The sequence below is a fragment of the Protomyctophum parallelum genome (genome assembly GCF_964188405.1).
Source record: "Protomyctophum parallelum genome assembly, chromosome: 4".
In the NCBI taxonomy this organism is placed as follows: Eukaryota; Metazoa; Chordata; class Actinopteri; order Myctophiformes; family Myctophidae; genus Protomyctophum; species Protomyctophum parallelum.
In genome coordinates this window covers 52,350,059-52,377,558 of record NC_139700.1, presented here as the reverse complement: position 1 = coordinate 52,377,558, position 27,500 = coordinate 52,350,059, and the positions used below count along the sequence as shown (strand labels likewise).

Genomic DNA, 27,500 nt, shown 5'->3' with positions numbered 1-27,500 from the left:
AAAAGCGATGGAAAAAAGCGATGGCAAAAAAAGCGATGGCAAAAAAAGCGATGGAAAAAAGCGATGGAAAAAAGCGATGGCGAAAAAAGCGATGGCGAAAAAAGCGATGGCCAAAAAAGCGATGGCGAAAAAAGCGATGGCGAAAAAAGCTATGGAAAAAAGTGATGGCCAAAAAAAGCGATGGCCAAAAAAAGCGATGGCAAAAAAAGCGATGGCGAAAAAAGCGATGGAAAAAAGCGATGGCGAAAAAAGCGATGGCAAAAAAAGCGATGGCCAAAAAAGCGATGGCCAAAAAAGCGATGGCCAAAAAAAAGCGATGGCGAAAAAAACGATGGCGAAAAAAGCGATGGCCAAAAAAGCGATGGCCAAAAAAGCGATGGCCAAAAAAAAGCGATGGCCAAAAAAAGCGATGGCCAAAAAAAGCGATGGCAAAAAAAGCGATGGCGAAAAAAGCGATGGAAAAAAGCGATGGAAAAAAAGCGATGGCCAAAAAAGCGATGGCCAAAAAAGCGATGGCGAAAAAAGCGATGGCGAAAAAAGCGATGGCGAAAAAAGCGATGGAAAAAGCGATGGCAAAAAAAGCGATGGCGGAAAAAGCGATGGCCAAAAAAGCGATGGCCAAAAAAGCGATGGCGAAAAAAGCGATGGCCAAAAAAGCGATGGAAAAAAGCGATGGCAAAAAAAGCGATGGCAAAAAAAGCGATGGAAAAAAGCGATGGCGAAAAAAGCGATGGCGAAAAAAGCGATGGCGAAAAAAGCGATGGCGAAAAAAGCGATGGCGAAAAAAGCGATGGAAAAAAGCGATGGAAAAAAGTGATGGCCAAAAAAAGCGATGGCCAAAAAAAGCGATGGCAAAAAAAGCGATGGCAAAAAAAGCGATGGAAAAAAGCGATGGCAAAAAAAGCGATGGCGAAAAAAGCGATGGGAAAAAAGCGATGGCGAAAAAAGCGATGGCAAAAAAAGCGATGGCCAAAAAAGCGATGGCCAAAAAAGCGATGGCCAAAAAAGCGATGGCCAAAAAAGCCATGGCAAAAAAAGCCATGGCAAAAAAAGCCATGGCAAAAAAAGCGATGGCCAAAAAAAAGCGATGGCCAAAAAAGCGATGGAAAAAAGCGATGGCCAAAAAAGCGATGGCCAAAAAAAGCGATGGCCAAAAAAAGCGATGGCAAAAAAAGCGATGGCAAAAAAAGCGATGGAAAAAAGCGATGGCAAAAAAAGCGATGGCGAAAAAAACGATGGCAAAAAAAGCGATGGCGAAAAAAGCGATGGCCAAAAAAGCGATGGCCAAAAAAGCGATGGCCAAAAAAAGCGATGGCCAAAAAAGCGATGGAAAAAAGCGATGGCAAAAAAAGCGATGAAAAAAAGCGATGGAAAAAAGCGATGGCGAAAAAAACGATGGCAAAAAAAGCGATGGCAAAAAAAGCGATGGCGAAAAAAGCGATGGCGAAAAAAGCGATGGCCAAAAAAAGCGATGGCCAAAAAAGCGATGGAAAAAAGCGATGGCAAAAAAAGCGATGGCGAAAAAAGCGATGGCGAAAAAAGCGATGGCCAAAAAAAGCGATGGCCAAAAAAGCGATGGCCAAAAAAGCGATGGCCAAAAAAGCGATGGCGAAAAAAGCGATGGAAAAAAGCGATGGAAAAAAGCGATGGCGAAAAAAGCGATGGCCAAAAAAAGCGATGGCCAAAAAAGCGATGGCCAAAAAAGCGATGGCGAAAAAAGCGATGGAAAAAAGCGATGGGGAAAAAAGCGATGGCCAAAAAAGCGATGGCAAAAAAAGCGATGGCGAAAAAAGCGATGGCGAAAAAAACGATGGCAAAAAAAGCGATGGCGAAAAAAGCGATGGCGAAAAAAGCGATGGCGAAAAAAGCGATGGCGAAAAAAGCGATGGCGAAAAAAGCGATGGCGAAAAAAGCGATGGCAAAAAAGCGATGGCGAAAAAAGCGATGGCGAAAAAAACGATGGCAAAAAAAGCGATGGCGAAAAAAGCGATGGCGAAAAAAGCGATGGCGAAAAAAGCGATGGCCAAAAAAGCGATGGCCAAAAAAGCGATGGCCAAAAAAGCGATGGCCAAAAAAGCGATGGAAAAAAGCGGAAAAAAGCGATGGCGAAAAAAGCGATGGCAAAAAAAGCGATGGCGAAAAAAGCGATGGCGAAAAAAGCGATGGCCATTAATTATTAATTATTAATATTATTACTACTACTTTGTATTATTATTATTATTATTAATAATATTATTACTACTACTTTGTATTATTATTATTATTGTTAATATTATTACTACTACTTTGTATTATTATTATTATTATTATTATTATTGTTAATATTATTACTACTACTTTGTATTATTATTATTATTATTATTATTATTATTATTATTATTATTATTATTATTATTATTATTATTATTATGTATACGTCATTGTATTTAATATTATTATTATTATTATTATTATTATTATTATTATTATTAATATTAATATTTATACTTCATTGTATTTATAATTATTATTATTATTATTATTGTTATTATTATTAATATTATTATTAATATTAATTTTAATCTTAATATTAATATTAATATTAATATTATTATTATTATTATTATTATTATTATTACTACTACTTTGTATTATTATTATTATTATTACTATTATTATTATTACTATTACTATTACTATTACGCACGCACGCACGCACGCACGCACGCACGCACACACACACACACACACACACACACACACACACACACACAGAAACTGTATACGCACGCACGCACGCACGCACGCACACACGCACGCACACACACAAGCACCCCACTCCTCCCCTCCCCTCCCGTGTCGGACTATTGTCCCGTCTAACTATTGTCCCGTCTAACCTAAGGGGTGTCGGACTATTGTCCCGTCTAACCTAAGGATCGTCTAACCTAAGGGGTACCTGTCTAACCTACGGTTTGTCGGACTATTGCCGCAACTTCTGTCTGTCTAATGTCGTGTCGGACTGTTGGAGTAAAAAGACGATATTTCAGACAATAGTCCGAAACTGTCGGACCATTGTCCCGTCGGCCAAAAGGGTGTCGGAAAAAAGATCGCCACCCGAGGCGACAGCACTACCAACTGTGCCACCGTGCCCCCATTTTGAGGGTCCTTGACCCCATTTTGAGAACCACTGACTGCTCTCTGGTTATCTGTTAATTTTTGTTTTTTATTGTACTTATTTTTGTTTTTTATTGTACTTATTTTTGTTTTTTATTGTACTTATTTTGTAATGGGGTAACTGGGGTTGTGCTATTGTTCTGACCCAGGCTAGTAGGCTAGTGGTTCTCAACCTTTTTTAGGCTGTGAATAATCATATTTATTATTATATTCCCTGTTTAACTATAGGGAACAACTGACAAGCACTTGGAATTGCAGATAATATTGTGAAAATAGCAGATCTACAAGCTCACAATGCATCGCAAAGCGAACCGCTGAGCTTGTATATCGGCTATTTTGTTTGATTACTTTGATGCAATAATCCTCCAAAAATCAAGTGGGAGTCTTGACCATATTGATGATGGTATGTTGAGACGGGACTATGCCATAATTCAAATGAAAATGGCAAATTCGAAAATTCAATTGAAATAAAAATAAGTGCTTTTTAAACGTACTTACATTTAATCACTGCCATACTGGACGCAGTGTACGGATGGGACCAGGGACCATAATGCCTGGCCCCTGGGCAGTGGCGTGCACAGACATTTAGAGGGGCAGGTGCTCAAGCGCATTTTGGGGCGGGAATCCATTTTGGTGCTTTAGCTATTGAAAAATAGCAGATCTACAAGCTCATAGCGCGCCACCGAGTGGCGCGCTACGAGCTTGTAGGTCTGCTATTTTTCTTTAATCGAAGAACCACTGACATAGAAACATATAGCTTTAGATTGTGTGGGGGCCTAAATAATATAGTAGAAGCGTTTTTTTATCAAGATTTGATCAATGGTCCACACAATACAAATTAAGAAAAAAAATAACTTTTTTTTTTCCCTTTTTTTTTTTAAGAGCAAAATTGCCAAAAGGGCAGGGGGTGCTCTAGTGTCTAGCTGTGCACGCCACTGGGGACAACGACGTAGAGTCTGTGGGGGCCACGGGGCCACAGCCCCCATGAAGACTCCCAGGGCCCCTTTAGGCCCCCATGAAGATTTTCGTGGACATTTTACATTTACATTACATATTTTCTGGGAATTCCGAACATTTTGGACCTCTCCGGGCAATCTGAGAATCCCATCGTCAAATATTCGGGAAAACAGCGCCCTCCCCTGTTGTTCCTTGCGAGGCAACAGTCTGTCTTGAGAGACACCGGCCGTCCAAGAGGTGTTAAAAAGTGCTAATCGGGTTTCTTTTGTAGTAGTTCTTGAGTCGTGACATAATAACACTGATCAAGAATTCACCAAAGAGACCTAACCCTACACAGACTAGTGAGACTACACACTGACTCGAGAAAAGACCCATAGCGTCCAAAATAGGCTGATCAGTCGCTGTCTGTGTATAGGCTAATTCATTGGTAAAAGTATGCTAAATAACTCATGTTTAGACCATTTGGGAAATAAATAAATCCGCGACAGTCCCCCCCCAACGCAATTATGTAGCCTACCCAAAGGTAGGTGCGGGGCTGCGGGGGGGGGGGGGGGGCTTAAGGATTTATCAAACTCTTTGGCTCTGACTGGGGACCATAATGCCTGCAGGACCCGGGCAGTCTAGCCGCCGGTGGTGGTGGTTCCACTTCAACCTTCCTTCCCACAGGGGGCGGATGAGACCCGCCGTACAGCAAGCAAGCAACCCGGAACAACCAGCAGAGAGCCAGCCAGGCAGCCAGGCATCAATCACTTCTGTTCGGTTCTGTTCTGTACGTGGTGATCTCCTCTCTCTCTCTCTCTCTCTCTTCGCCCTGTTTGTTTAGTTTTCTTTAGTTTAGTGTAAAAAAAAACCTTCTCAAAGAAGACACCAACACGGTGGTAAAGTGTCTGTCGGACCGGTTCCAGATGTGTGTGTTTTATGTTCCTGATCGCAGGACGCTGGGACAACCGTAGAGCTTCTCTTCTCCTCAAAGCAGGTAGGAAGAAAAGTTACTTTAGCCGTGGCTGGGAGGGACAAAAAAACACTGTACTTTTGTTGTGTTGTGGGTCGTTAAATGCTAGACATTATTATTATTTACGGGACTTTTTTTTTTATCGCCCCGGTATCTTTTTTTTTGTATCGAATTGTGTAGCTTTGTTGTCTCCACTCTCTTTATAATTGGCTTTATATATATATATATTTTATAGTCTGTTCATGTGGAATTAGAACGTTCGAGACAACATGCATGACATTACGCGTTAACAACACCAATATATGATCACTTAATTAGTTTTTTTAATGAGACAATGTGAGCAAATGCTGTTGAAGTTCAATGGTGGACAAAGTATAGGCTATACTCAAATACTTTACAAGTAAAAGTATCAACGCATAAATGTAGAAATAATCTTGTTTACAAGTAAAAGTCCGGAATTCAAACTGTATAGGCCTACTTGGAAAGTACCCAAAAAGTATATATTCGTATCAAAATGTACTTTAAGTACTTTCTAAATGTGGCCTGTACCACATTTAGAAAGTAGCCTACTCATTATGACGATTGCAGAATATCTCACAAGTTTTCAAATGTAGGCTATATTTAACATAATTGTCATGCTTTATGAAAATATTCTACATTTACAAACTATAGTAAGTTAAAGTTGTCTGTCCAATAATTGTGGTGTAGTAAAAGTATAATAGTTGCCTTTGAGACCAATGAGATGTAGTGGAGTAGAAGTAGAAGTAAACATTGGACATAGGCTACTAACTCCAGTAACAAAAAATGTCTCAACAGTACTCAGTCTGAGTAAGTGAAAGTACTAGGCTGCAGTTAATGCCAACTGCTAGTGTGTGTGTGTGTGTGTGTGTGTGTGTGTGTGTGTGTGTGTGTGTGTGTGTGCGTGTGCTTGTGCGTGTGTGTGTGTGTGTGTGTGTGAGAGAGAGAGAGAGAGAGAGAACTGGAAGACAACTGCTATACGTATCCCCCTCCCCTTTGCTGGTAGACTAGACTACTGATGACAAGACTGTGTGTGTGTGTGTGTGTGTGTGCAAGTGTGTGTGTGTGTGTGTGTGTGTGTGTGTGTGTGTGTGTGTGTGTGTGTGTGTGTGTGTGTCCTGTCAGGTTAGGAATTCCAGACAGCTGAAATCCCCCCTCCCCTCCCCCCTACATCTCCCCCAGGGGGAGGGAGAGGGGAGGGGGGATGGCAGTGGTCAGTCTGTTGTAGTTGGGCTGTGACATATATTATAGGCTACTGTAGAATACCTGGGTGTGGGAGGGGGCCATGATGACTAATGGCAAAAACACTCCCATACCTGCTGGGTGAAATACATACATCAATGTGTGGATGCGATTCACTCACTGAACTGTTGTTGTGACAAGAGGTTATCCAATGGAACAATTAACCCATTCTGACCGGGCACGGTCAGAATGCTTTAGCTATTTTTGAAAAATCGAAGAGCGACTGACATTTTTAGAATCTGATCTCAGGTCAGAATGGGTTAACCCCCTCACCCCTGAGGACTATATTACTAACCAATACCATTATGGCTTTTTTGGGAAGACAGACTATGCACACAACAGACACATCAGAGACACATTATAGGCTATACTTCCCACAGATCTATCCATTTCGACCTGAGGCCGTTAAAAAAAAAAAGGCTTCTAAATCCTAATAGTTTTCTGAACAACCTATGTTTCTGTGTCAGGTGGTTCTCAAACCTTTTAATGTCAAGGACCCCAAAAATTATATGTAATTGGCCGCCGACCCCCATCTGAAAATATGCTGTTCCAGGGACACCCCCCCCCCCCCCCCCCACAGAAGAAAAGATTTGACTTAAAAACGTTCGCTCTTGCGCCACATTTTCAAGAGCTTGTAGATCTGCTATTTTTCAATAGCTAAAGTATAACAATGCTTGAAACATCAAAAGGGGTTCCCGCCTAAAATGGGTTAACACACACACACACACACACACACACACACACACACACACACACACACACACACACACACAGTGAGTTTGAAACTATGACCAATGACAAAAAAACTCACAATAAAAACTCCTACACCTATTGGGGAAAAATACAACGTTGTGCAAACATACATAACAGCAAGATTTGTGAGCTGCTGCGAGGAAAGAGGGTTAGCCAATGGAATGCAACCACCCTATAAGGACTACTGCCAGAGTAAATCTCTAGACTTACTGTACAACACATAGTAAACAGATCAGGTATACTATTGAAATAGCTTTGAGGAAAAATGCTGCTTTCTGTCAAAAATGACTGCGGAAGATTGGTTTTTATTCGTTTCAAAAAGCTTTATAGGAGGTACAGTCAGTGTATATAATATTTTATAACGATGCAATGCGACATATAGCTCTGTTTGCTCTGTTTAGTTTTATTATATTTTGGCATTCCTTTGGCATTGCAAACGCATGTTTCTCATAAAGCTCCTTTGAAATAATTGAAATTGCGTCTGTACCGAGCAGACCTCTGACGTAGATCTACTGTCTGTACCTGCTGTTTGTTTGTCATAGTCCCTTCAATAGTTTTAATTTAGTTTTAGTCACATTTTAGTCGACTCAATCTATAGTTGATTTAGTCGACTAAAATGTGTTTTGGAGGTCCTTGATGCCGTCGTAATGACAGTTTTTACACTTGCTCAAAATAGCCGATCTACAAGCTCACAACACGTCACAGATTCGTGACGCGTTGTGAACTTGTAGCTCAGCTATTTTCAGCAAGCAACCAAGTGTAAAAAGATTTAGACTGGATCTCTTTTCCACTTGTTTATTGTAGTTAGTCTATTTATTTTTTTGTTGACGAAATTGTCAATAGATTTAGTCTTAGTTTTAGTCATCATAGCTTAGTTTTCATCTAGTTTTCCTTTAGTTTTCCTCAGTGAAAAAAGGTAGCCGAGAGAATGCAAAACCCTGAAAGATTGCTTGTTTAAAAAAAGGTTTTATATTCAAATCTTTAAACTAAAGCTACCCATATCAACATCTTATAGGCTACCTAACTATTTTCTAGCATCCACTTTGTGACATAGCTCTGTGAGTGTACACTGTACACGATACAGTACCCAAGTCCCGACCATACATACTTTGCCCAATGTTGTCTTACATTGTCTTATCATGGTTTTGACACTTGCTTTGGCAATATAAACGTACGTTTGGGAGCGAACGTGTTGCTCAAAGCTTACAGGCACCGTTACTCAAACGGGAAAACATTTTTAGTGCCCTGTGTGATCTCTTCAATCTTTGTAATGTCTTTTAAGGTCATTAGAATTTGAAGTGAAACTGGGGAAGGGGGCCATTCAATGTGACCCTATTCTCTGTCTGACAAATTGTCATTGTTTCCTAGGAGACTTTTCCTTGTCTGAAAGGACATGGGGAGGGGGTCTGCCCATTAGTCTGGTGGACCATTATTCCCTTGTCCCAGTGGTCTTGACAAATGGTAGGTTTAGTGTGAGGTTGGGGTTAGGGGGGGGGGGGGTTAGGCGTTTTAGTTTTAATGGCGTCGGTCGGTTGAACCAATGGTGCTTGAACAATGGGTCGTCGTTGGACCAATGCCAGTTTTGCCACGATGGCACCAAATAATACCAATTTGTCTGTCGCCTTCATGAAGCAGTTGATGATTAAATTGATATTGCGATTCACGATTGAATTGTGTCTTTGGCGTTAACATAAATGCAATTAACATTTTGTTTAGCCTTTTTTAGCTTTGTGTAAGCAAAAATGCACTGATGGGTAGCCTGGGCACCATTTCATTTAGGGTATATGATCCTGTCGGGATGATATCGTTACGTCATGTTGTAGTATTGTTTTGTAGTCGAGAGGCAGGAACAACAGGCGGCAACTTCAGGCGGAAAATATCGTATCCGGGGGAAATGCATTTGACGGCTGTTCCGGAGGATACAACCGCCGATAGCTTCTCTGCCTTAGGTTGTGACCAGGCTTTTCTTTTCGCAGACAAGTAAGCCTGGGACCGAGTCAAATGTCAAACTGGGCGGTCCTTGAAATTAAATGGGTTTAGAATCACTGCTAGAGCCGTACAAATCCTCTCTTATGGGGGTCCCTGGCATATATTTTCAAATGGTGGTCCGTGTGGTCTAATAAGTGTCAATTCGGGGGTCCTTGACATGAAGCGGTTTGGGGACCACTGCTTTAGGAGACCTTCGGTGTTGGGTGGTGAGTGGCTGTTGAGTGACCGTTCAGAAATGCTCGTGAGTCTGTGGAAAAGCGACAGGCTGGGAGAACAATATGACACAACAAGCCAGTATCATCATGAGACAAGCTCACAGAGTTTATTACACACGCACGCACACACACACACACACACACACACACACACACACACACACACACACACGCACACGCACACGCACACACACACAGGGAATACATAATGGGCTGGACACGCATGATGTGAGCAGAAGATATGAGACATAAACAGACCAGGACGTAATGGGAACAAGAATAAGGAACATGATATTCACAATCTTAACGGATGACGCAATCTCGTATCACTTTACTCTAGTGTAGAATAGATGGCCATTCATAATCATAACAATGACCAAAGTAGGGTGGAATAGCAGATTAAGATTAGAAGATCTGACATTTACACATTTCTTTCCCAACAAGATGAAAAGACTATACAGAAATTTGGTATAGTCTTTTTTTTATTGGCCTAAAAATATTGTCTGTATACATTCATGAATCCACTTGCTGACCGGCTGTTAGTATTGGGCAATCTTTTTTATAGGGGTTTCTTGTGACCCTACCATTAACCCATTCTGACCTGAGATCAGATTCATACGAGGTTTCCACATGGACACACACTGGTCTGATTAACCCATTCTGACCTGAGATCAGATTCTAAAAAATGTCAGTCGTTCTTCGATTTTTCAAAAAATAGCAGACCTACAAGCTCGTATCGCGCCACTCGGTGGCGCGATATGAGCTTGTAGATCTGCTATTTTTCAATAGCTAAAGCATAACATGATGCCGACACCAAAATGGGTGCCCGGTCAGAATCGGTTAAGTAGCATGTGACGTGTCAAACTAGGGGTTTTTCATGATCCTGAATCCATTCCAAGCATTAGTTTTGCACAAAATACACTCCTTGGGCTAAAAGCAGCCATAGCCAAATTAGCCACTTGCCCAAATGTGCCCAAAATGTGCTGACCTCATCACATTTGTCATGATGTCTATGGCCGTTTTTAGCCCAAGGAGTGTATTTTGTGCAAAACTAATGCTTCCAGTGGGACGCGCCTCGAGGACCTCCCTATAGGGAGACACTCAGACACCCGAGAGGAATCCTAACCAGATGCCGGAACCACCTCAGCTGACTCCTTTCCAGGCGAAGGAGCAGCGGTTCTACTCCGAGTCTCTCTCGTGTGACTGAACTTCTCACCCTATCTCTAAGGGAGATGTCAGCCACTCGTCCAAGAAAACTCATTTTGGCCGCTTGTATTCGCGACCTTATTCTTTCGGTCATGACCCACACTTCATGACCATAGGTGAGAGTAGGAACACTTCATGACCATAGGTGAGAGTAGGAACACTTCATGACCATAGGTGAGAGTATAGGAACACTTCATGACCATATAGGTGAGAGTAGGAACACTTCATGACCATAGGTGAGAGTAGGAACACTTCATGACCATAGGTGAGAGTAGGAACACTTCATGACCATAGGTAAGAGTAGGAACGAAGATTGCTCGGTAGACAGATATTGTCTCGGTAGACAGTTGAGCCTTCTGGCTCAACTCTCTTTTCATGTTCTTCCACCTCTTTTGCACTAGGTATGGTGGTGTGTGGTATTTTAATGTTGTACGGGTCACTGTGTGCCTTTTCCTGTATTATATTGTATCTGTATGCTGCAGGGCGGGTCCTTGGGGTTCAAGACAAATTTCTCCTTCGGGAGACAAAATAAAGAAACCTTGGCTTGAACCTTGAGAGACCAGTGAGGATATTTAGTGTAGGGTGAAAACGGTAGCCTGTGGGACAGTATTTATTTAGTGTAGGGTGAAAACGGTAGCCTGTGGGACAGTATTTATTTAGTGTAGGGTGAAAACGGTAGCCTCGTGGGACAGTATTTATTTAGTGTAGGGTGAAAACGATAGCCTCGTGGGACAGTATTTATTTAGTGTAGGGTGAAAACGGTAGCCTCGTGGGACAGTATTTATTTAGTGTAGGGTGAAAACGGTAGCTCGTGGGACAGTATTTATTTAGTGTAGGGTGAAAACGGTAGCCCTTTGGGGACAGTATTTATTTAGTGTATTGTGAAAACGGTAGCCTCGTGGGACAGTATTTATTTAGTGTAGGGTGAAAACGGTAGCCTCGTGGGACAGTATTTATTTAGTGTAGGGTGAAAACGGTAGCCTCGTGGGACAGTATTTATTTAGTGTAGGGTGAAAACGGTAGCCTGTGGGACAGTATTTATTTAGTGTAGGGTGAAAACGGTAGCCTCGTGGGACAGTATTTATTTAGTGTAGGGTGAAAACGGTAGCCTCGTGGGACAGTATTTATTTAGTGTAGGGTGAAAACGGTAGCCTGTGGGACAGTATTTATTTAGTGTAGGGTGAAAACGGTAGCCTCGTGGGACAGTATTTATTTAGTGTAGGGTGAAAACGGTAGCCTTGTGGGACAGTATTTATTTAGTGTAGGGTGAAAACGGTAGCCTGTGGGACAGTATTTATTTAGTGTAGGGTGAAAACGGTAGCCTCGTGGGACAGTATTTATTTAGTGTAGGGTGAAAACGGTAGCCTCGTGGGACAGTATTTATTTAGTGTAGGGTGAAAACGGTAGCCTGTGGGACAGTATTTATTTAGTGTAGGGTGAAAACGGTAGCCTTGTGGGACAGTATTTATTTGGTGTAGGGTGAAAAAGGTAGCCTCGTGGGACAGTATTTATTTAGTGTAGGGTGAAAACGGTAGCCTGTGGGACAGTATTTATTTAGTGTAGGGTGAAAACGGTAGCCTCGTGGGACAGTATTTATTTAGTGTAGGGTGAAAACGGTAGCCTCGTGGGACAGTATTTATTTAGTGTAGGGTGAAAACGGTAGCCTCGTGGGACAGTATTTATTTAGTGTAGGGTGAAAACGGTAGCCTGTGGGGACAGTATTTATTTAGTGTAGGGTGAAAACGGTAGCCTCGTGGGACAGTATTTATTTAGTGTATTGTGAAAACGGTAGCCTGTGGGACAGTATTTATTTAGTGTAGGGTGAAAACGGTAGCCTGTGGGACAGTATTTATTTAGTGTAGGGTGAAAACGGTAGCCTCGTGGGACAGTATTTATTTAGTGTAGGGTGAAAACGGTAGCCCTTTGGGGACAGTATTTATTTAGTGTAGGGTGAAAACGGTAGCCTGTGGGACAGTATTTATTTAGTGTAGGGTGAAAACGGTAGCCTCGTGGGACAGTATTTATTTAGTGTATTGTGAAAACGGTAGCCCTTTGGGGACAGTATTTATTTAGTGTAGGGTGAAAACGGTAGCCTCGTGGGACAGTATTTATTTAGTGTAGGGTGAAAACGGTAGCCTCGTGGGACAGTATTTATTTAGTGTATTGTGAAAACGGTAGCCTGTGGGACAGTATTTATTTAGTGTAGGGTGAAAACGGTAGCCTCGTGGGACAGTATTTATTTAGTGTAGGGTGAAAACGGTAGCCCTTTGGGGACAGTATTTATTTAGTGTAGGGTGAAAACGGTAGCCTCGTGGGACAGTATTTATTTAGTGTAGGGTGAAAACGGTAGCCTGTGGGACAGTATTTATTTAGTGTATTGTGAAAACGGTAGCCTCGTGGGACAGTATTTATTTAGTGTATTGTGAAAACGGTAGCCTCGTGGGACAGTATTTATTTAGTGTAGGGTGAAAACGGTAGCCTGTGGGACAGTATTTATTTAGTGTAGGGTGAAAACGGTAGCCTGTGGGACAGTATTTATTTAGTGTATTGTGAAAACGGTAGCCTCGTGGGACAGTATTTATTTAGTGTATTGTGAAAACGGTAGCCTCGTGGGACAGTATTTATTTAGTGTATTGTGAAAACGGTAGCCTCGTGGGACAGTATTTATTTAGTGTATTGTGAAAACGGTAGCCTCGTGGGACAGTATTTATTTAGTGTAGGGTGAAAACGGTAGCCTCGTGGGACAGTATTTATTTAGTGTATTGTGAAAACGGTAGCCTGTGGGACAGTATTTATTTAGTGTAGGGTGAAAACAGTAGCCTGTGGGACAGTATTTATTTAGTGTAGGGTGAAAACGGTAGCCTGTGGGACAGTATTTATTTAGTGTAGGGTGAAAATGGTAGCCTCGTGGGACAGTATTTATTTAGTGTAGGGTGAAAACGGTAGCCTCGTGGGACAGTATTTATTTAGTGTAGGGTGAAAACGGTAGCCTGTGGGACAGTATTTATTTAGTGTAGGGTGAAAACGGTAGCCTGTGGGACAGTATTTATTTAGTGTAGGGTGAAAACGGTAGCCTGTGGGGACAGTATTTATTTAGTGTAGGGTGAAAACGGTAGCCTCGTGGGACAGTATTTATTTAGTGTAGGGTGAAAACGGTAGCCTCGTGGGACAGTATTTATTTAGTGTAGGGTGAAAACGGTAGCCTGTGGGACAGTATTTATTTAGTGTAGGGTGAAAACGGTAGCCTCGTGGGACAGTATTTATTTAGTGTAGGGTGAAAACGGTAGCCTGTGGGACAGTATTTATTTAGTGTAGGGTGAAAATGGTAGCCTCGTGGGACAGTATTTATTTAGTGTAGGGTGAAAACGGTAGCCTCGTGGGACAGTATTTATTTAGTGTAGGGTGAAAACGGTAGCCTCGTGGGACAGTATTTATTTAGTGTAGGGTGAAAACGGTAGCCTGTGGGACAGTATTTATTTAGTGTAGGGTGAAAACGGTAGCCTGTGGGACAGTATTTATTTAGTGTAGGGTGAAAACGGTAGCCTGTGGGGACAGTATTTATTTAGTGTAGGGTGAAAACGGTAGCCTCGTGGGACAGTATTTATTTAGTGTAGGGTGAAAACGGTAGCCTCGTGGGACAGTATTTATTTAGTGTAGGGTGAAAACGGTAGCCTGTGGGACAGTATTTATTTAGTGTAGGGTGAAAACGGTAGCCTCGTGGGACAGTATTTATTTAGTGTAGGGTGAAAACGGTAGCCTGTGGGACAGTATTTATTTAGTGTAGGGTGAAAACGGTAGCCTCGTGGGACAGTATTTATTTAGTGTAGGGTGAAAACGGTAGCCTCGTGGGACAGTATTTATTTAGTGTAGGGTGAAAACGGTAGCCTGTGGGACAGTATTTATTTAGTGTATTGTGAAAACGGTAGCCTCGTGGGACAGTATTTATTTAGTGTAGGGTGAAAACGGTAGCCTCGTGGGACAGTATTTATTTAGTGTATTGTGAAAACGGTAGCCTGTGGGACAGTATTTATTTAGTGTAGGGTGAAAACGGTAGCCTGTGGGACAGTATTTATTTAGTGTAGGGTGAAAACGGTAGCCTCGTGGGACAGTATTTATTTAGTGTAGGGTGAAAACGGTAGCCTCGTAGGACAGTATTTATTTAGTGTAGGGTGAAAATGGTAGCCCTGTGGGGACTCCAGGTGAAATGAGTGTGTTGTTGCTGCTGCTGCTGTTGAGGAAACAAACCGACTCCCAAAGCTATAAGTTGATCCCTTCATCTCGGTGGAGCCCTCCCTGCATGCTAAGGCATGTACTGTGTGTAACCTCCCCAATGATAAGGCATGAGCTGTGTGTAACCTCCCCAATGCTAAGGCATGACACATTCACTGGGAGCTTTGGGTTTGTTGGAGTTCAAATACATGACGACACATTCACTGGGAGCTTTGTGTTGGTTAGAGTTAGGGCATTCACTTCTAGTCATTTGTACTAGTTGACTAGTTGCCTAGCCTATTTTGGGGGAGGGAACCCCTTTTGGTGTTAGCATTATGTTATGCTTTAGCTATTGAAAAATAGCAGATCTATAAGCGCGCTATGAGCTTGTAGGTCTGGTATTTTTGAAAAATCGAAGAACGACTGACAACTGTCAGGATGTAGAAGACATTTTTAGAATCTGATCTCGGGTCTAAATGGGCTAGTTTACTAGTCGACTAGTTGTTTAACTACTCATTATGGTTTTTTAATTAATATTTGTACATTTAAAAACTGTGTACATTGGTGACTATAACTATAATCTACCTGATCTTGAGGCCTACAACATTTGGAAAAAAACTACTACCTACTAGTAGCAACAATTTACAATTTACAATCTAGGCATTTAGCAGACGCTCTTAATCCAGAGCGATTTACATTAAGCAAGAACAAAAAAAGCATGGGAATACATCACATAAAAACATTTATCATGAAACATGCGTAAGCTAAGAAAGAAACAGTGGAATATCTATATAATGTAACTATAACTATACTATGCTATACATATGTACTATGACGTGCTATGACTACATACAATGCAATTATAGTGCTGTCTACATAACATGCTATAAGTCTGTATCAAATGCTATCTAAGTCTACAGAAATGCTATCTAAGGGGGTAGGGTAAGTGCTATGGGCCATGATGGAGTCTGAAAAGGTGGGTTTTCAGACTACGGCGGAAGATTGGAAGTGATGCTGCAGTTCTGACTGCAATGGGAAGTGCATTCCACAGTTTTGGAGCCAGAAGGGAGAAGAGTTTGGGACGTGTGGAGCGTTGTCCCGGCGTTTTTAGTGAGGGTACTTCCAGCTTCCCTGCGTTGGCTGATCTGAGTGCGCGGGAGGGTTTGTACTAGGGTTCAATCATACTTGCAAGATAAGGGGGAGCCATACCTTTGGTTGCTTTGAATGCCAGCATCAGAGTTTTGTATTCTGTGCGGGCAGCGACCGGGAGCCAGTGGAGGGAGCGGAGCAGGGGGGAGACATGTGAGAATTTTGGCTGGTTGAAGACCAAGCGAGCTGCGGCATTTTGGATCAGCTGGAGAGGCTTAAGTGTACATGCTGGTAGGCCAGTAAGGAGGGAGTTACAATAGTCGAGTTTTGACAAGACTGTTGTCTGGATTAGGAGCTGGGCTGATTCCTGGGTGAGGAACGGTCTAATTCGTCGTATGTTATAGAGTGTGAACCTACAGGATCGAGTGACAGCTGTGATGTGAGCTTTGAACGAGAGCTGACTGTCCAGGACGACACCGAGGTTCCTGGCTGTTTGGACAGACGTTACCAGGGCGTTGTCTACGGAGATAGTTAGCTCCCGCATAGGGCAGGACTTAGCTGGGAAGAAGAGAAGCTCAGTCTTGTCTGGGTTCAGCTTGAGGTGATTGGAGGACATCCACTGTGAGATGTCAGCCAGGCATGCAGTGATGCGCTCTTCCACCTGAGTGGCAGAGGGGGGGAAGGAGTTAGGGCATTCACTTCTAGTAATTTTTACTAGTTGCCTAGTTTACTAGTCGACTTACCGGTAGTTGTTTAGCTATTTATTATGTAGTGTAGTGTTGTTGTTGTTCTTTTGTGGAAATTAATATTTGTACATTTAAAAACTGTGTACATTGGTGACTATAACTATAACCTACCTGATCTTGAGGCCTACAAGATCGAAAAACATTAAAAAAAAAAAAGAAAATAGTCAAGATAGTACCAACAAGGTCGACTAGTGGATTTACTAGTCGACTAGTTGCTTAACCCATTCTGACCGGGCACCCATTTTGGTGTCAGCATCATGTTATGCTTTAGCTATTGAAAACGCACCCATTTTGGTGTCAGCATCATGTTATGCTTTAGCTATTGAAAACGCACCCATTTTGGTGTCAGCATCATGTTATGCTTTAGCTATTGAAAAATAGCAGATCTACAAGCTCGTATCGCGCCACTCGGTGGCGCGATACGAGCTATTTTTGAAAACTTCGATTTTTGAAAAATCGAAGAGCGACTGACATTTTTGGAATCTGATCTCAGGTCAGAATGGGTTCATCAGACCAGTGTGTGTCCGGCGGAAACCTCGTATGAATCTGATCTCAGGTCAGAATGGGGGGGGGGATTTCCTGGGGATTAGACATTTTGGATTAGTAAGCGTTTGGCCTTGATTTGACGACTAGCCCCTTGTTTCAGGGTCAGTGGCTTTGGCCACCACAGCAGTGACAGCTGGGAGAGAGAGACGTGGCGGTGGTGGTGGTGACATCAGAGAACATGTCGTGTCACTGTTTGTTTTGACTGGGATGTCATTTTAGATAATCTGCAATAAAACATGATCTTCTTCCCTCTGGAGGAGGGAAGAGCTGAGCAGTAACATCTGCTGCAGAGCTGAGTGTGTCAGACATTAATCACAGTGTCCACAAGCACCGACAAGCTCCCTCCCAGCCAGGCGCTACATACAGCTGTGTTTTTGTTGTTATTTTGTGTGCGTGCGTGCACTGCGTGCGTGCGTGCGTGCACTGTGTGCGTGCGTGCGTGCACTGTGTGCGTGCGTGCACTGTGTGCGTGCGTGCGTGCGTGCACTGTGTGCGTGCGTGCACTGTGTGCGTGCGTGCACTGTGTGCGTGCGTGCACTGTGTGCGTGCGTGCACTGTGTGCGTGCGTGCACTGTGTGCGTGCGTACACTGCGTGTGTGCGTGTGAGACTATCCACATTGGGGACCTTGTGGCCTTTCAAGAAAACCAGACTTTTGGCTAAGAAAGTAAGAGATTCAAATTGGGGTTAGGTTTTCAGGGTTAGTCGTAGGTTAGAGTTGGGCATTAGCCCGTTCTGAACGGGCACCCATTTTGGTGTTAGCATCATGTTATGCTTTAGCTATTGAAAAATAGCAGATCTACAAGCTCATATCGCGCCACCGAGTGGCACGATACGAGCTTGTAGGTCTGCTATTTTTGAAAAATCGAAGAGCGACTGACATTTTTAGAATCTGATCTCAGGTCAGAATGGGTTCATCAGGACCAGTGTGTGTCCGGCGGAAACCTCGTATGAATCTGATCTCAGGTCAGAATGTGTTAATCGATGTGTCACATCTATGACACTGTTGATGTACACAGTCCTGGGTGAGCCCCTCCCCTACTATGAAGCATTATTATATGATCCTATACTGTTCAATTATATCCACTGTTCAATTCAAAGTTATAAAATGGTAAATAGACTGCATAATATATAGTGCTTTTATCCAAAGCTCTTTACATTACCATAATAATACCATGTACTTCACATTCACACATTCATACACCTATGGCGGAGGGAAACCATGCAAGGCACTTTAAACCTGCTCATCGGGAGCGGTCAGGGGTTCAATGTCTTACTCAAGGACACTTAGTTCGACACTTGTATTGCATGTTCTCCCCGTGTCCCCTAGGGTAGGTACCCTCACATGTTCTCCCCGTGTCCCCTAGGGTAGGTACCCTCACATGTTCTCCCCGTGTCCCCTAGGGTAGGTACCCCTCACATGTTCTCCCCGTGTCCCCTAGGGTAGGTACCCTCACATGTTCTCCCCGTGTCCCCTAGGGTAGGTACCCTCACATGTTCTCCCCGTGTCCCCTAGGGTAGGTACCCTCACATGTTCTCCCCGTGTCCCCTAGGGTAGGTACCCTCACATGTTCTCCCTGTGTCCCCTAGGGTAGATACCCTCACATGTTCTCCCCGTGTCCCCTAGGGTAGGTACCCTCACATGTTCTCCCCGTGTCCCCTAGGGTAGGTACCCTCAGATGTTCTCCCCGTGTCCCCTAGGGTAGGTACCCTCACATGTTCTCCCCGTGTCCCCTCGGGTAGGTACCCTCACATGTTCTCCCCGTGTCCCCTAGGGTAGGTACCCTCACATGTTCTCCCCGTGTCCCCTAGGGTAGGTACCCTCACATGTTCTCCCCGTGTCCCCTAGGTTAGGTACCCTCACATGTTCTCCCCGTGTCCCCTAGGGCAGGTACCCTCACATGTGCTCCCCGTGTCCCCTAGGGTAGGTACCCTCACATGTTCTCCCCGTGTCCCCTAGGGTAGGTACCCTCACATGTTCTCCCCGTGTCCCCTAGGGTAGGTACCCTCACATGTTCTCCCCGTGTCCCCTAGGGTAGGTACCCTCACATGTTCTCCCCGTGTCCCCTAGGTTAGGTACCCTCACATGTTCTCCCCGTGTCCCCTAGGGCAGGTACCCTCACATGTGCTCCCCGTGTCCCCTAGGGTAGGTACCCTCACATGTTCTCCCCGTGTCCCCTAGGGCAGGTACCCTCACATGTTCTCCCTGTGTCCCCTAGGGTAGGTACCCTCACATGTTCTCCCCGTGTCCCCTAGGGCAGGTACCCTCACATGTTCTCCCCGTGTCCCCTAGGGTAGGTACCCTCACATGTTCTCCCCGTGTCCCCTAGGGTAGGTACCCTCACATGTTCTCCCCGTGTCCCCTAGGGTAGGTACCCTCACATGTGCTCCCCGTGTCCCCTAGGGTATAGGTACCCTCACATGTTCTCCCCGTGTCCCCTAGGGTAGGTACCCTCACATGTTCTCCCCGTGTCCCCTAGGGCAGGTACCCTCACATGTTCTCCCCGTGTCCCCTAGGGTAGGTACCCTCACATGTTCTCCCCGTGTCCCCTAGGGTAGGTACCCTCACATGTTCTCCCCGTGTCCCCTAGGGTAGGTACCCTCACATGTTCTCCCCGTGTCCCCTAGGGCAGGTACCTTCACATGTTCTCCCCGTGTCCCCTAGGGTAGGTACCCTCACATGTTCTCCCCGTGTCCCCTAGGGCAGGTACCCTCACATGTTCTCCCCGTGTCCCCTAGGGCAGGTACCCTCACAAAAAACATGCAGTAATCCTGGTCTCTAAACTACCTCCCCCTGGCCAGCCGGGAAAACTCTATCCCTGTCAGGTGAAAATAAGCAGCTTGGACTCCTCATGCATAGCAGGAAGCATGATGAGGTCAGTCCACTGCCTCCCCAGGTTGGCAGAGGAAGTGTAGCGCCCAGGATTACATTAGATAATTGACACTGGGTGAACAAAATTTGTTGCACAAAACAAGAAAAAAGGACACTTCGACACTTATTCAGGAAGAGCTCAGAATCGAACCTGGATCCTTCAGATTCCAAGGAAATTCCTCCTGAGCCGAAAGTTCCATTCTTTATGAGAAAAACAAGGCCTGGGAGCTGAAGTTAGGATTATGGTTGGGATCAAAATTCTTAAAAAAAAAAAAAAAAAAGAAGAAATGCTATTGATGTCCTCCCACTGCCCAAGTCAAAGTGACAAATAGAAATAGGACAGTTTACCCGAAGGCGGGGTTGGCTAAAGGGCCTTTCTGTGTGGAGTTTGCATGTTCTCCCCGTGTCCCCTATAGGGTAGATACCCTCACAAAAACATGCAGTAATCCTGGTCACTAAACTACCTCACCCTGGCCAGCCGGGGCGCCTGATGGAGGGGAAAGGAACGCGCTACGCGCTACGTCCAACCAGGGAAACTCCCCCCTGTCAGGTGTAAAGGAGCAACTTGGACACTCAGGCATGAAGGAAGCATGAGTTCAAGTCCGTTGCTCTCCCCAGGTTGGCGGAGGGTGTGTAGAGCCCAGGATCACATTAGATGATTGACACAGGGGTGAAAAATGGGTTACAAAATCGTGGGATAAAAAATATATAAAAAAAAAAGAAATAGGACAGTTTTCTTTTTAGACACAATGACAGATTAACACTGTAGACACAAAACGACGGTCTTGTCTGAACCAGTGAGCTGTGTCTCTGGGAATCCACTGAAAGAGGAACATGGAGTTCCTGCACTTCTCTTTGAAAACTAAAAGCTACTGTATGTACAGTGTGTTATATTACGAGTCATCCGTCATCACTGTCACATCACCAGGCCGTCTGTCTGGGCCAGTAGTGAAAGCTACTGTACAGCATGTTATATTATGGGTCATCCGTCATTATGAATCCCACCCCCACCCCCAACCCTGTTTCCCCCTCACTGTATATGTTTCTTTTCCCTTTTTACCTCCTATGATGATTTATTTTTTTTACTATATAGTTGTGTATATTTGAACGTCTCTAAATGTTTTGATTAATTGAAAATGGTGTAATGCCTTTATGGTGTCGTCCACTCACAGTTAACAGTTTTTGTATTGAGTGAGTTGTGCTTGAAATGTACTGTAATTCTGCAAACTGTTAACCCATTCTGAACGGGGACCCATTTTGGTGTTGGCATCATGTCATGCTTTATCTATTGAAAAATAGCAGATCTACAAGCTCATATCGCGCCACCGAGTGGCGCGATACGAGCTTGTAGGTCTGCTATTTTTGAAAAAAATCGAAGAACGACTGACTTTTTTTTAGAATCTGATCTCAGGTCAGAATGGGTTAATCAGACCAGTCAGTGTGTGTCCAGTGGAAACCTCCGTATGAATCTGATCTCAGGTCAGAATGGGTTAATAGATCAATCAATCAATCATCACTGTCACACTCACATCACCAGACTGTCTGCTCCAGTGGTTGCCAAAGGTTCTAGGCCCGTGACCCAATTCTTCTAAGTCTCCCCGGGACCCAGACTAGTGGAAATAGCAGACCTACGAAAAGATCACAACACTGTTGTCAGCTTCACTTGAAAAATGTAGCTTTTTTTGGGATGGGGGGGATGAATGAATGTAATCGTTTCACCATTTGAAAATAGCCGATCTAATCTATCGCAACGCATTGGGAGTTTGTAGGTCGGCTATTTTCAAAAGGTTTTTTTTATACATTTGACACTTTTAACTCGAGTACATTTTGAGTTCAGGACTTTATTTGTTCAGGTTCAGGTTAACCCATTCTGAACGGGCACCCAATTTGGTGTCGGCATCATGTTATGCTTTAGCTATTGAAAAATAGCAGATCTACAAGCTCATATCGCGCCACCGAGTGGCGCGATACGAGCTTGTAGGTCTGCTATTTTTGAAAAATCAAAGACACTTTTAGATCTGATCTCAGGTCAGAATGGGTTCATAATGAAACTGTCAGGATGTAATAGACATTTTTAGAATCTGATCTCAGGTCAGAATGGGTTAATTTATTTGTTTGTCCCCGTGGGGCGATTTGGTTTACAGCAAGGCATAATAACACAGGCAGGTATAACATGAAACACAAAAACACAGTAAAAAAAAAAGCATTTTATTTGTAACAAAGTATTTCAAAGTATTTTACCTAAGTAAAAACAAATGTGAGTACTTTTTCCCACCAGTGTAAAGAGATGACGGTCCGTTCTTCTGTTCCTTCTCCCATGCAGTGTCGTGTCACCACCAGCAGGGAGGCGCCAAGATGCCGCAGCAGAAGGACATCGTGAAGATCGCCATCCAGATGCCCGGGGCTTACCCGCAGCTCATACAACTGGACCAGGTAACACACACACACACTGCACACACACACACACACACACACACACACACACACACACACACACTGCACACACACACACACACACACACACACACACACACACACTGCACACACACACACACACACACACACACACACACACACACACACACACACACACACACACACACACACACACACACACACACACACACACACACACACACACACACACACGTGATGGGGAGTCAGGGATCGGGATTCGAACCCGCGACACGCTGTCGGGCTGGCATTGCAGCCCTGGCCTCTACAAGCTCATATAGCACTCTGTATATGAGCTATATCTATATATTAATAATAATAATAATAATAATAAAACTTTATTTGTATAGCACCTTTCATGACATGAAATGCAGCTCAAAGTGCTTTACAGAGCAATGGAGAAAAAAATAAAAGCAAGGCAACGACATTAAAAAACAAGCAGTAATGCAATACAGTGAGGACATGAATAACAAAAAAATAAAAGATCAATTAAAAGCAAGGGTGTAGAAGCTGTGCTTTAAAAATGTCTACAGAGGATATGAGCTTGCAGATCTATTTTAGAAAAATCGTGAAAATGTGTGCCAGTCTTTGAATATATATATTTTTCACAGCAAACATTATTTACTCAAATCTTTGCTTCTGTAGGGTCACTGGAACAACATGTTTTTCAAATCTTTGCTTCTGTAGGGTCCCTGGAACAACATATTTTCAGCCAAATACATATCATCCTGGGGCCCCTTGACATGACATAGTTTGAGAATGAGAACCACTGCTGTTGAAACATAGAGTCTTCAGAAAAATGTCATGATTTAGACGACATTTGTAGAATCGTGTCCTTAACCCATTCTGGGCAGGAACCCCTTTTGGTGTTTTAACCAATATTTTAAACTTCATCTATTGCAAAATAGCAGATCTACAAGCTCATAGCACGGCACGCGGTGCAGCGCTATGAGCTTGTATAGGTCTGCTATTTTTGAAAATGTGGCGTAAATCTTTGAATATAAATTCTTTCAGAGCGAACGTTTCAGATTTTTCTTCTGGTGGGGGGTCCCTGGAACAACATATTTTCAGATGGGGGGTCGGCAGCCAAGTACCGTACATATAATTTTGGGGGTCCTTGACATGAAAATGTTTGAGAATGACTGTCAGGATTTAGAAGACATTTGTAGAATTGTGTCCTTGAAGGGTTAACAATTAACCCATTTTGGGTGGGAACCCATTTTGGTGTCAGCATCATGTTATGCTTTAGCTATTTAAAAATAGCAGACCTACAAGCTCGTAGCGCGCCACCGAGTGGCGCGCTACGAGCTTGTAGGTCTGCTATTTTTGAAAAAAATCGAAGAACAACTGACATTTTTAGAATCTGATCTCAGGTCAGAATGGGTTAAACTCATATTGCACCTCGACGGACAGCTTGGTTTATCCTCTCTGTCTCTGGAAGCTCCAGTCCACCGTAGTCCTGTTTATGGGCAGCTTTCACAAAGCTCCAGTCCACCGTAGTCCTGTTTATGGGCAGCTTTCACAAAGCTCCAGTCCACCGTAGTCCTGTTTATGGGCAGCTTTCACAAAGCTCCAGTCCACCGTAGTCCTGTTTATGGGCAGCTTTCGGTCAATACACTCTTGAGTTTCTCCTCCTTTTAGCCGTGTTTATCTACATGTGCTCGTTATCACCAGGAATGTGAGTGGATTTGTGTTGGTCTGCACTCGTTGTACCTTTGCTTGACGTCCTGCATAATTATGTGAAATTCTAATTTAGGCACTTTCTCCCATTTTGGCCTGACGTCGATATTTAAAAAAATGTCTTCTAAATCCTCACAGTTTTCTGAAATACCTCATGTTTCTTTATCAGTGGTGCCCCAAAAAGGACCCCAAAAATATATGTAATTGGAAAATATGTTGTTCCAGGGACCTCCCCCAGAAGTAAAGATTTGAGTTAAAAACGTTCGCTCTGAAAGAATATGTATTCAAAGATTTGCACCACATTTTCACTACTTGTCAAAAATAGCAGATCTACAAGCTCATAGCGCGCCACTCCGTGGCGCGCTATGAGCTTGTAGATCTGCTATTTTTCAATAGCTAAAGTTTAACGTAACGCTTAAAACGCCAAAAGGGGTTCCCGCCCAAAATGGGTTAAACTCTTATTTCCATTACCACATTTTGAAACTGTTTCTTCAAAATTGTCAAATCTTAACCGCACTCAAAACCATCTGTATACTTTACTGACTGGAGGCCCCATCGGTCTGTACTTGACCCCTTCCTTTTCCAACCTCTCTATGTCAAATATCTTTATTTTATATAAATATCCTTATCGGAAATAACCACATTTTCGACCCAGAATCGGGTTTGAGTGGAGGATATGTGCCCAAATGATAATACAGCGGAAATAACCGTGCCAGTTGATCAGAATCACTTTGTTTGGCCCAGCCAGCCAGCCAGCAGCATCCACCACCACAAAACCCTCTCCGATTGGCTGACCTCCCCTGCGACCACTAATAACAGGGCATCTCACTGGGTCTACCACACACTCCCCAAGACATTTGATTGGCTGACCAGCGTGGTGACCACTAATGACAGCGTAGCTGGAAAGCCAGACATGGAAGTTAGTCTGGGGATGTATTTATGTACTGAGACGGAGGCTCGCTTGTGTGTGTGTGAGCGAGCCTCCACAATTGTTGTTGTTTTCTGTTTTGTTTAGTATAATCCCATAAAAACATTTTATCACAGAGGTACTATATGTGCGCAGCGCCACAACAGAAACATATACCTGCCGTTCATAGTGTGAAATTTAACATATATATATGGTGAATAAAGCATACACATCACTGTGTGAAAAAATAAGCATAAAAAACAGGTGCTGAGCACAGACAAATGTAAAGAGGTGTTTTATTTTATTGGTATTTTATTTATTATTCCCACCGAAGGTGACGTTTTCAAGCCAAAGTGGCTTTTCTTTGGACGAGGAAGAATCACTTTGTCTTGAAACGTCAGCTTCGGTGAAACAAGTACGCATGTTCTCTTGTCCGTGAAAAATGAAATAATAATAATAATAAAACTTTTCATGACATGAAATGCAGCTCAAAGTGCTTTACAGAACAATGGAGAATAAAAGAAAAGCAAGGCAACGACATTAAAAAACAAGCAGTAATGCAGTACAGTGGGTCTTGAGCTGTGCTTTAAAATGTCTACAGAGGCTGCCTGACGAAGGTACAGTGGGAGTTTGTTCCATGCCGACGGCCCGTAGAAGCAAAAAGCTGCTTCCCCGTATTTTTTTGTTGCCATTTTTTTGGGCAAAGCGAGCAGGCCGGCGGTGGAAGACCTTAGGGGGCGGTTTGGGACATATTTAGGCAGGCAGTCATGTAGGTAGGAAGGTGCGAGACCATTGAGAGCTTTATAGACAAGTAAAATTATTTTTAAATCAATCCTAAAAACAACCGGAAGCCAGTGCAGTGATGCCAAAACTGGAGTAATATGTTCTCTCATCTTAGTTCTAGTTAAAAATAAAGGTATTGTTTACAAGACATATTTATATCAGCCAGATAATGTCATTTATTACGGCCCTAAACAAACATTAAAGTCCACAGACTTGGTCTATGATGTAATTTCGGAAAGCCATGCATTGGAGGGGCTGGCTGGCGCCCCCCCCCCCTCAAAAATAGCTTTGGATCTGGATCCAGTGTGAAGACTCTATTTTTAAGTGGTGCAACCACTTCCTTAAGTAGCTTTGTGTGTGCCTGGGTGGGGGGACCCCCACACTGTACATGGAATGAAAAGAAATGTGTTTGTTTGTCTCGTGACCACCTTGTTGTTGTTTTTGTTGTGTTTCTCTACAGAAAAAGCCTCTCTCTGCTGTTATAAAGGAAGTCTGTGACGGGTGAGTTTACAGTACTGCATGTGCAGTATGTCATTTTACAATGTACATGTACAATGTTGAGGTATCAGGACTTTACTTGAGCGTTTCCAATATCCGATACATTTTACTTCTACTCCACTACATCTCGGAGGCAAATATTGTACTTTTACTTGAAAATAGTCAATCTACAAGCTCACAGCTTGTAGATCTGCTATTTTCTAAATATTTTCGTATACATTTGAAATGGGACATTCTTCACAATGACTACTTTTTACCTTTGTTACTTTAACCCATTTTGTACGGGAACCCCTTTTGGTGTTTTAACTATTGAAAAATAGCAGATCTACAAGCTCAGGTCCAGGCACCTTGGCTGGTAGTCCAGTCTGGCAGTGTGGCCGCGGGTTCGACTTCCGATCCCGACGGCCTTTACTGCATGTCTTCCCCCCCCCCCCCCATCTCTCTCCCCATTTCCTGTCAGCCTACTGTCTGTCCCTCCATAAAAATATATAAAATAAAGATGAAAGCCATAAAAAAAAAAAAAAAAATAAGTGAGTACTTTTTCCACCACTGTCGGTCGGTCGATTGATCTGTCTGTTTATCTGTGTGCGTGTGTGTGTGTGTGTGTGTGCGTGTGCGTGTGTGTGTGTGTGTGTGTGTGTGTGTGTGTGTGTGTGTGTGTGTGTGTGTGCGTGTGTGCGTGCAGGTGGAATCTCCCAGGTCCTGATAACTACGCCCTGCAGTATGCAGATGGAGTGCAGACGTACATCACTGAATCGGTGAGTCAATAAATCATCTTAGAATTCTAGCTGTGTTAAAACACATTTAGTACCGGAACTGCATCAAAAAAGAAGCTCCGGGGTGCCAGAGTTGTCTGATCGCTTTTACTCTGAAAGCCATGAACCGGAAACACTTTCCTAAAAAAGTTGACTTTACAAAGAGACCTCAGATCCCCGATCATCTTAATATATTTCTTTACGCTCCAAAAAGCGTTCATATTTTGCGGGAGAGACGGATGAGGAGCAGAAATGAAGCGCCAGCATATCGATCCATTCATCACCACGGAGAGCGCCCTGGATTAGGAGATACGAGTCATTCTTTCCGCCGCGCTAACATGGGAGTCAATGACAAGCTAATAGTTGCACAGAGCGTTAGCGTACGGCAAGCGAAAAGCAAAATGCCCAAAAAAAATGAATGAAAATGAATATTCTTATCTCGCCCCGCGTCGCTGGGACGCCGCTAGGACGTCGCTAG

At 43.4% G+C, this 27,500-nt stretch overlaps 2 protein-coding genes across 2 annotated transcripts in view; one reads left to right on the top strand and one right to left on the bottom strand.

Annotated features, from left to right (window-relative positions):
- The window catches only part of dyrk4 (dual-specificity tyrosine-(Y)-phosphorylation regulated kinase 4), a 413,072-nt gene that overhangs the window by 165,186 nt on the left and 220,386 nt on the right, over positions 1-27,500 (bottom strand). The window lies entirely within an intron of this gene.
- elmo3 (engulfment and cell motility 3) overlaps positions 4,909-27,500 on the top strand; it is a 65,213-nt gene continuing 42,621 nt past the window's right edge. Inside the window, exons 1-4 of the mRNA XM_083762982.1 lie at positions 4,909-5,086; positions 22,269-22,378; positions 26,230-26,270; positions 26,953-27,025. Coding sequence (XP_083619108.1) covers positions 5,029-5,086; positions 22,269-22,378; positions 26,230-26,270; positions 26,953-27,025 — 282 coding nt within the window. The 5' untranslated portion in view covers positions 4,909-5,028. The remainder of the gene's footprint in view (positions 5,087-22,268; positions 22,379-26,229; positions 26,271-26,952; positions 27,026-27,500) is intronic.